Genomic DNA, 9,759 nt, shown 5'->3' with positions numbered 1-9,759 from the left:
GTTAGCTTATACGTCGATGATCTCATCATCACCGGAAACAATGTTCAACTCATCAACACATTCAAGGAGAACATGAAGAGCGAATTTGAGATGACTGATCTTGGTTTGCTGAACTACTTCCTTGGGATGGAAGTGATCCAAGATGATCGTGGCATATTTCTTTCACAAGAAAAATATGCAAACAAACTTATTGATAAGTTTGGGATGAAGGAAAGCAAGAGTGTGAGCACTCCAATTACACCACAAAAAAAAAAGAAAAGGAGGAGAAGATGAAGACAAAGAATTTGGAGATCCATTGAAGTATCGAAGCATTGTTGGAGGACTTTTGTACTTGTGTGCATCAAGACCTGATGTGATGTATGCAAGCTCCTATCTATCAAGATACATGTCATCACCACGCATGAAGCATTATCAAGAAGCCAAAAGGGTGTTAAGATACGTCAAGGGAACCTCAAGCTTTGGCGTATTCTTTACAAGAAAAGAGAAACCAAGGTTAATAGCTTACTCGGATAGTGATTGGGGTGGTTGTCCTGAAGACAAGAAAAGCACCACATGCTATGTTTTTAGTCTTGGATCAACTATGTTTTGTTGGCAGTCATGTAAGCAGCAAACAGTGGCTCAATCAACGATGGAAGCAGAGTACATCGCAGTATGTGCAGCAACAAATCAAGCCATATGGTTACAAAGACTATTAGAAGACTTCGGTTTAAAGCTTGAAGAAGGGACTCCCATCTTCTGTGACAACAAGTCTGCAATAGCAATTGGAAGGAATCCGGTGCAGCATCAAAGAACAAAACACATAGAGATCAAGTATCATTACGTGAGAGAAGCTGAGCACAAATGACTCATTCAACTTGAGTATTGCAAATGTGAAGATCAACTCGCGGATATACTTACCAAGGCTTTAAGTGTTACAAGGTTTGAAAAGCTTAGAAGAAAGCTTGGAGTGAAGCCGAGATATGATTAAGGGGGAATGTTGAAGCATAATCAAATCTCGCATCACAACACATTTACATAATATAACACATTTACATAACACAACACATTTATATAAGTTAGTTATTTGATTAAGGGATACAAGTTGTTCAGTTTTACAGTTGTGTCTTTTGATCAAAAAGTTGTGTCTGTTATCACACAACATAATGGTTCGGTTCATATAAGCATAGATCGAGTCTTTGTATCACAACACAATCGAATCTGTAATACATTCAAATTTTAGATCAATAAAAGTATTACTTTCTTACTCTGTTTTTTCATCATCGTAAACACACAAACACAAAACATCAACAATAATCAATAATGGAACTTTGTACTAATTTGATCAGAATGTTGAGAAGAAATTTGATTTGAGTTTTGTTCTATTTTTGTTCTTTTAAAATCCACATGCCTATACTTTCGTTTGTTTATGTGACACTTTTGTACGACAAAATCAGATTTGGATTCGTACTTTTTTTTAGGTCAATAAATTCTGTTGTTTAATAAAATTTAGGATAGAGTCGTCTCGAATTTTAATAAAGATCGTTTTGATTTTAGTCATACTTTTTTCTCAAACTATACGTACGTAGTTTGTATTTATATTCTTGTATATACTAATAATCTAATACTTATACATTAGAGTTCACATAAAAATGTTATATAAATAATGACATCACNGCAAAAAAAAAAAAAAAAAAAAAAAAAAAAAAAAAAACCCATGCCAAACTCAAACCCCACGTTACTAAACAAAACAAAAAAAGATCTTTATAAAACGGCATCTTCTCTTCATATATATTTTATAAATCTCTCATCTCAATCGAAACAAATTCTAACAATGGTGGTCGAAGAAGACTCACGTCTCATAAATCCCGAGGTATTATATCTAAAATTTATATTCTCGGTACACTTCTCCCTCAGCTAGAGTCTTTCAAATATCTCTTCTCATTATTTATTTATTTTTGTCATTTAAAATATTTAAAAGGTGGTGGAGGAGATGAAGAGGATTTGGGACATAAGTTTCCCGGTGGCCGCCATGAGCATATTAAACTACCTAAAGAACATGACTTCCGTCGTGTGTATGGGCCGGCTCGGTAGTCTCGAGCTCGCTGGAGGAGCCTTAGCCGTCGGTTTCACCAACATAACCGGTTACTCCGTCCTCTCCGGTTTAGCCACTGGTATGGAACCACTTTGTGGTCAAGCCATCGGTTCCAAAAACCCTTCACTCGCTTCCTTAACCCTCAAGCGAACCATCTTACTCCTTCTTTTAGCTTCTCTTCCCATCTCACTCCTCTGGCTAAACCTCACGCCTCTAATGTTAATGCTCCGCCAACAACATGACATCACACGTGTGGCATCTCTCTATTGCACCTTCTCTTTGCCTGATCTTCTTGCTAATAGCTTCCTTCATCCTTTACGTATTTACTTACGTTGTAAAGGTACCACTTGGCCTTTGATGTGGTGCACGTTAGTCTCCGTCCTTTTACATCTTCCCATTACCGCTTTCTTCACGTTTTACGTCTCTCTCGGAGTCGCCGGAGTCGCCGTCTCTTCTTTTCTGACCAACTTCATCTCCTTGTCGCTTCTCCTTTGCTACATCTACTTGGAAAACAACAACGACAACGAAAACGACAAAACCAGTTCTAAGTCTCTTTGTCTTGATACGCCGTTGATGCTGTCAGGTTTGAGAGACCCCGGTGAAGATGAAGTGTGGACAACGCTGGTCAAATTCGCTGTCCCGAGCTGTATGGCAGTTTGTTTGGAGTGGTGGTGGTACGAGTTCATGACGGTCCTCGCTGGATATCTCCCCGAGCCGAAGGTGGCGCTTGCAACAGCCGCCATCGTGATCCAAACAACGTCATTGATGTATACAATCCCGACGGCCCTCTCTGCCGCGGTCTCCACAAGGGTAAGCAACGAGTTAGGAGCAGGACGGCCGGAGAAAGCACGTACCGCGGCGACTGTAGCGGTTGGGGCCGCCTTGGCCGTGTCAGTATTTGGACTTGTGGGGACCACCGTGGGGAGAGACGCATGGGGGAGAGTTTTCACGGCGGACGGAGTAGTCCTCGAGCTGACGGCGGCGGTTCTTCCGGTGATAGGAGCTTGTGAGCTTGCCAACTGTCCTCAAACCATTAGCTGTGGGATCCTACGTGGCAGCGCGAGGCCACGTGTAGGAGCTAAGATTAATTTCTACGCCTTTTATGTAGTTGGAGCACCCGTGGCCGTTGTTTTAGCGTTTGTGTCGGGTTTAGGCTTCATGGGCCTATGTTATGGATTGCTTGGGGCACAGCTAGCTTGTGCAATCTCTATTTTGACCGTTGTCTATAACACAGATTGGAACAAAGAGTCTCTGAAGGCTCATGACTTGGTGGGTAAAAACGTCGTTTCACCTGATGTCGATCAAATTATTGTAAAATGCGAAGAAGGGATACTATACTAACAGCAATATTTTTGGTTCTTCATACTGTATCTCCGTTTCTGTCTTCTTTTATTACAAATTGTTTCCATATCTATATGTATGTTTGTTATACATTAATACAAGTGTCTTCATTAGACAATTAAGGAGAGAATGTAAAACTTTATGGAAACCAAGGTTTGCATTATTGAAGCGAATGGATTCATAAATTGGATGATGACGACTTCAACGGATGCGATGGCTATGACCATGACGTGTAAGATATATTGGGTGCATGAGTGTATATAGAGATACCGAACCACATGGAAAAACAAGAGTTTATTGGCCGGAACACATGTGCAAGCATGTGCATGTGTACCCATAACCAAAATAGGCATCATATTAGTGTCCTTGTGGCCTTCTCGCTTCTTTTCTTCACCTTAATTATCTTTCACAACAACTAAAGCTTTAATCCCATACTTTCAGAAACCTTTAAATGGAAATATATTATTCTGCATTCTCAATCCAAATTAATGTTTACATGTTGGCAGTGTAATAAAGCAGCTAGTATATGTTTAATGAGGTTTGAAATGAAACAAACATCACTGTCACATTTTCAAAAACATAATATCATTGAGATTCAAAACAAATGTGGCATATGATTAATCCACTAACAGAAAAGAAAGTAATTTTAACTATTTGTTCTAATAACTAAATTTGACATCAATAATTTTTAGTTATATGGTGAAGCGGTGATGAAACTGAGTTGCCTAATTTCAGAAAATTTGTATGACCATATATATATCTAGAAATTTTGTATGCAAAAGAATTTATGTTCCGGTTAAAATTAGTAAATGGAGAAACGGTAAATCTAATTAATAGATACATTAGCCAAGAAACAATATACATATTTGGGTGTAGTGAAAGTAAGCCCGAAGGAGATAGGTGGGCAGGAGATAAGGAGAGAGACACACAATATGTTTTGTTTCCTTTGTTGTTAACAAATACTAAGACCTTTGAGGTTTGACGTTTTTTACCTCAGAGACTTCATATACCTTCCGTTCGTACCATCACGATTCATGACGTGTCTTGCTTAACACGTGNTTTTTTTCTTTTTTTTTTTTTTTTTTTTTTTTTTTTTTTTTTTTTTTTTTTTTGTCTACATCAACACGTTCGCTTGAGCAATTTTGTCTACAATTAATTTTTTTTTTTGTTAAACCCTTACCGATCGATCTCTGTCAATTCACACGGCCAGGTTCGCAAGAATAAAGTAAAATGCTTAATCGTAAACTTGACACCACAATTATGAGTTTGTTATTATTGGACAAACTAATATCAATGGGGAAAGCGGAAATAAAAACAACTTAACGTGTGAGCATTTGAGTGGATGGAGTTTGAAATGAAAATTTAACAACAGTCAACAAGGAGACAATAATACGTGAACAAACAGAGGATCAAATGTTTTCTGTATATTATTGATGTTCGATCTACATACGTATATAAACACAAAAACAATCAGTACAAATCAGATTTCTGCATATTAAGGAAACTAAATCACTCAGCTGATCTCGAGAGATTCACGACCAACTTGATGACCAAGTCTTCTTAACCATAAGTGAACCAGAAGATAACCGGATCCATCTCCAACAATACGTACGTTCATATTTGTGCTATATACGCTAACAGAACTAAGAAAGGTCAAGGCAGATGTAATGCAGTTGAGATTACTCTAAGTCTCTAACCATTCAAAAAAAAGAAAACACAAGGAATCGAAAACATTCAAAAGGCAAAAGAGAAGGAGAAGAAAAAGTTAGTTTGGCCTGGTCCCGGTTTAAAATGGGTTTCAAGCCAGTAAACAAGAATGAACCAGTCGAAGTCCAAAGAGACTTTGGCAAAATTATGAGCACCTCGCATACTTCATTGTGTAGTCAACTTCCTATGCAAATATTCACACACCTTGAGTTGGACTTTGCACTTTAAGTTCAGTAACTTCAGGGACATCGAGCTGTGTAGCTGAGAAGTGAATTCCATCTCCTCCAAACACAGAAAATAGTGCCAAAAATGCATTATCATATGAGTGAGTGAACATCAGGAGAAAAAGTAAGACCATCATTAGTAAGGGGTACTCACTAAGTTACTCTTGGATTTGGGCCGCAAATTAATAATAAACAACCCATATATGGGTCCATAAACGGAGAACCGTTGCTGTCGGAAGGATTTTGAGCAACCCTTTAGGAGCGTTACGTGGCGGCTCCTGAATTGTGGTTTCGTAAATATAAAACCGTTTTTTTTATTTTTTCTTCATTTTCTTTTCCCTTTCTTCCCTTATGTCTCTCTCTCTCTTCTCTCTCAAAAACTCTGGCGAGAGAACACGCGATTCATATGTAATCGGAAAAATCAATGGATTCACGTCGAATCCATTGAATTTTTTGGCTTAAACTGGTTGGTTGATGGTCACCCAGAGGCTTTTGGATTCCAGATTGGTGTCTATTGTTGATTTGACGGTTGGGTGTTAAAGTCAAATCGACGGTGGAGGTTTCGTTTGGCGGGACAACGACGGTGGAGGTTCCATTTGGTGGGACAAGGACGGGGGAGGTTTCTTCTGGTGGCGTACAGCGAACAGCGAGGGCCACTAGCTAACGAATCGCAAAGAGAAGGTTGGTCTTTTCATTTTCCGATTTATTGCATGTTATGTTGATTCATATCGGGTGGTCTTTAGTTGTTAGGGTTTCAGATTAATTAGATTGATTGTTAGAATGGTGAATGTTTTCTGTCGATTTGACTTATTAGGCGTATATTGTGAGATTTGTTTGATGTTCAATTGTTTGAGAGATTTGTTTGGAGGGTTTACGGTTATGAGCTTTAATCGATTTATTGTCTGATTGTCTTTTATGTGATTAGATATGTTTATCTTTCTTGTTATAGCTTGTAGAGTGAAGCCGTTTGTTGTTCTTACTTAAGGGTAGAATGTTTTAGTTTTATCTTTTGTATAAGTAATTGTGTGATTAATATTGACTCTTTTGTCATGTTTTGTGCGAGGTTAAATGTTAAAGAGTGGTATTCATGAAGTGGACACAGTGGTTGGATTCTCTTATTTGAAAGGTATGGAATCCGATTCTTTCAAATGTTGTTGTTAGATTTGGTTTGAGTTTCTGTGTTGGAATGAGTTTGTCTGTTAGATTTTGTTTGTGTTTATATGCTTGAAGTGTTATGTTTGTCTTTGTGTTATAGTTTGTTGAACCATTGTTGTTGTATTTGATTGTTTGAATGTTTGATGTTTTGTATAAAATTGTGTGAAAAGGTTTGGTCTTATTGCTTTCATAAGTGATGAAACCGTGTGTTGTTGTTTTATTTCCTCAAGTGTTTAAGTCTTTTTCGAAACCCGTTTGTCTTTTATTTTTCTTAAAGTGTTCAAGTCTTGATCAATTGTTTAAGTTTTGATCAATTGTTTGAGTCGAGTCAGTCATTGATGATTGCTTTTTGTTTGTTGGTTGTATTAAATATGGTTAGTACTTTATTAGGAAGATACTTGTCAAGTCAGTCATTGATGAATGCTTCAACATCAAACTTATTGTTTGATGTTGTAGGATTTGTAGGTTGTTTTAATGTAATAAATTTGTGGTTGTTGTAGTGTAGGTAAAAACTTAAATTTGAAAACCTTAATCCACTTGGTTTAAAAGTAAACTTCACCTTACCAACTAACCTAAACCATTAACTTTTTCTCTACAAACCCTTTTTGTTTTACATCAGCTTTCACTAACATAAGCAATGGATCCTAGAAACCTTAATCGTTTTCCACATACATGTTTTGTTGATCTTATGAATTCTCAAAAAGACTCCAACAGTTCTGATAATCCGATTCTTCCAAATACATCCTCTTCTCAGTCTGTCCACTTTAACTCTACCTTCTCTTTTCAGCCTGTCCACTTTACCTCTACCTTCTCTTCTCAACCTGTACACTTTAGTCCTGGATTCTCTTCTATGCCACTTCACTTTAGCCCATCATCTGACTCTGAAGACTGTATCGAGTTAACAGTTGATGAGAATGAAGAAGACGGAGGAAGAGGAATTAGAAAGCGGTGGATTGCAGAGGAGGATGTCAATCTCATAAGCGCTTGGTTAAACACAAGCAATGATCCAGTTGTAAGTAATGAGCAGCAGCTTCAAAGTTTCTGGAAGAGGGTTGCTGACTACTACAAAGCAAACGATCGCTCATCTGGTTCAATAGCAAGAGGGCCTTCACAATGTAAGGCTAGGTGGAACAAGATAAATCACTCGGTCAATAAGTTTGTGGGGTGTTACGCACAAGCGAGTTCAAGTAGAAAGAGTGGAGAATCAAAAGATGACGTATTGAGCATGGCGTATGAGCTTTTCAAGAACGACATGGACAAGCCATTTCTGCTAGGACATTGCTGGAGGGAATTGAAGCATGATCAGAAATGGATCACGGAGGAGTGTAGCCATAGGCGGACTAAACTCACTTCAGAAGGAGCATACTCACCCGGAGAGTGCAATGATGGAGCTAAGATGAGGCCTCCGCGGGTTAAAGCTTCTAAGAGAAAAGGGAAGAAACCGAAAGTGATTGTTGATGTGAAGGATGGTTTTGTGGCTAAGTTAGATAAGATCATAGCAATAAAGGAGCAAGAACAAGCCGCTAAGGAGAGACATGCCAAAATGAGATTGCTAGACAGCCTTATTAACAAGGGTGAACTAACACCCGCTAAAGTTACACTTAGGGACAAACTCATAGGCCAGATGGTGACAAACATCTAGGTGTTGTTCTTTTGTTTATTCTGTTAGATTGTATGTCTCTTGTTGTGTTGTCTTTTGTTGGAGCCTAGACTAATTATACCGTGGTGTTTTATTCGTTTGTTTCAGGTTTTTGAGGACAAATATTAAGCTGTCTCGTTGTCACGGGGAAGGAAACAAGTAGCGAGTGCAATCACGAAGGGGACAGTGTTCAACCCGTGTGTTGTTCTCTTGTTTTTTATGGTCACATGTTGCTTATCTTTTGGTATGTAGTGTCCACTGTAGTGTTGATTATCTTTTGTAAGGTTTGTATGACTTTTTTATGAGAACACTTTTGGTTTTTGTCCAACCCGTGAATAGGTTTTGCTATCATGTACTTCAAGCCGTGAATGGGTTTTGTTTTCTTGAGCCGTGTATGTTGTCTTTGGTCTATATAACACATCAGTTTAAAACTACTTCACTTCTATACTCATCCTCATTCGATTCTTCTTCTACATTTCTCTTCTCTTCATTTCTTGTTGTTTAATATTCAACAACAAACCCAAAGTGTCATAAGCCAAAACACATTTACATAAACCCTTACATCAAAAACCAAAATCCATTTCAAAATAAACCAAACTTCTCATAAAAAATGTTTAATTGGAGTTCTGATCATGAAATTGAAGAAATGGTAGAGGAGGAGGTTGATAGTTTAGTGGATGAGATTCAATACCACTACACTCACCCGACAGTACCACCAGCTCCAATAATCCGAAGAATGCACATTAATAGAGACCGCGAAGAAGGCCACACTCGGTTATGGAATGATTATTTTAGTGATAATCCAACTTATACTCAAGCTATGTTCCGCCGTCGCTTTAGAATGAATAAACCATTGTTCATTCGTATTGTTAATCCTATTGAGAATGGAGTCTCATACTTTAGACAAACGCGAGATGCTTCTGGAAGGCTCGGTCTTTCTGCACTTCAAAAATGTACGTCAGCTATCTGTATGATGGCATACGGATGTGCGGCAGATGCGGTGGATGAATATTTACGACTCGCTGAAACAACCGCCCACAAATGCCTTCTACATTTTGTTGAGGGAGTTATAAATCTGTTTGGAGACGAGTATCTCAGAAGACCTACAACGGAAGACCTCCAACGATTGATGAATATTGGAGAACATTGCGGTTTCCCCGGAATGGTAGGGAGCACAGATTGTATGCAGTGGGAGTGGAAGAATTGTCTCACTGCGTGGAAAGGACAATATTCACGTGGATCTGGAAAACCGACAATCGTACTAGAGGCTGTGGCATCACAAGATTTATGGATTTGGCACGCATTTTTTGGACCACCAGGTACGTTAAATGATATCAATGTTTTGGACCGCTCACCGGTGTTTGATCATATCCTAGGGGCCGAGGTCTGAGAGTTACATACGTTGTCAATGGACGACAATACAATAAGGCGTACTACCTCACTGACGGTATCTATCCGAAATGGCAACTTTCATCCAATCCATTACACTTCCACGTGGCCGAAAAGCAAAACTCTTTGCTCAAAATCAAGAAGCATGTCGTAAAGATGTAGAGCGTGCATTTGGAGTCTTGCAAGCACGATTTGCAATCGTAAAAAATCCCGCACTTTTTTGGGATAAAGGA

The 9,759-nt window shown here is 38.5% G+C and overlaps 3 protein-coding genes across 3 annotated transcripts; all 3 read left to right on the top strand.

Annotated features, from left to right (window-relative positions):
• Positions 1,764 to 3,530, top strand: LOC104725398 (protein DETOXIFICATION 55-like). The gene is made up of 2 exons (XM_010444062.2): positions 1,764 to 1,849; positions 1,958 to 3,530. Exons 1-2 carry the CDS (start codon positions 1,811 to 1,813, stop codon positions 3,410 to 3,412), a joined length of 1,494 nt encoding a protein of 497 aa, XP_010442364.1. The 5' UTR covers positions 1,764 to 1,810; the 3' UTR covers positions 3,413 to 3,530.
• Positions 7,136 to 8,140, top strand: LOC104728723 (glutathione S-transferase T3-like). The gene has a single exon (XM_010447668.1). It carries the CDS (start codon positions 7,136 to 7,138, stop codon positions 8,138 to 8,140), a length of 1,005 nt encoding a protein of 334 aa, XP_010445970.1.
• On the top strand, positions 8,784 to 9,527 carry LOC104728722. The gene has a single exon (XM_010447667.1). It carries the CDS (start codon positions 8,784 to 8,786, stop codon positions 9,525 to 9,527), a length of 744 nt encoding a protein of 247 aa, XP_010445969.1.

This window comes from Camelina sativa, chromosome 11 (assembly GCF_000633955.1).
Source record: "Camelina sativa cultivar DH55 chromosome 11, Cs, whole genome shotgun sequence".
Classification (NCBI taxonomy): domain Eukaryota; kingdom Viridiplantae; phylum Streptophyta; class Magnoliopsida; order Brassicales; family Brassicaceae; genus Camelina; species Camelina sativa.
This window is presented reverse-complemented; position numbering and strand designations above follow the sequence as displayed.

Excerpts from the sequence above, each read along its gene's own strand:
- LOC104725398 (XM_010444062.2), top strand. The coding sequence starts at position 1,811 with ATGGTGGTCGAAGAAGACTCACGTCTCATAAATCCCGAG. Across the intron at positions 1,850-1,957 it reads CACGTCTCATAAATCCCGAG|GTGGTGGAGGAGATGAAGAG; the intron begins GTATTATATCTA and ends AATATTTAAAAG.
- LOC104728723 (XM_010447668.1), top strand. The coding sequence starts at position 7,136 with ATGGATCCTAGAAACCTTAATCGTTTTCCACATACATGTTTTGTTGAT.
- LOC104728722 (XM_010447667.1), top strand. The coding sequence starts at position 8,784 with ATGGTAGAGGAGGAGGTTGATAGTTTAGTGGATGAGATTCAATACCAC.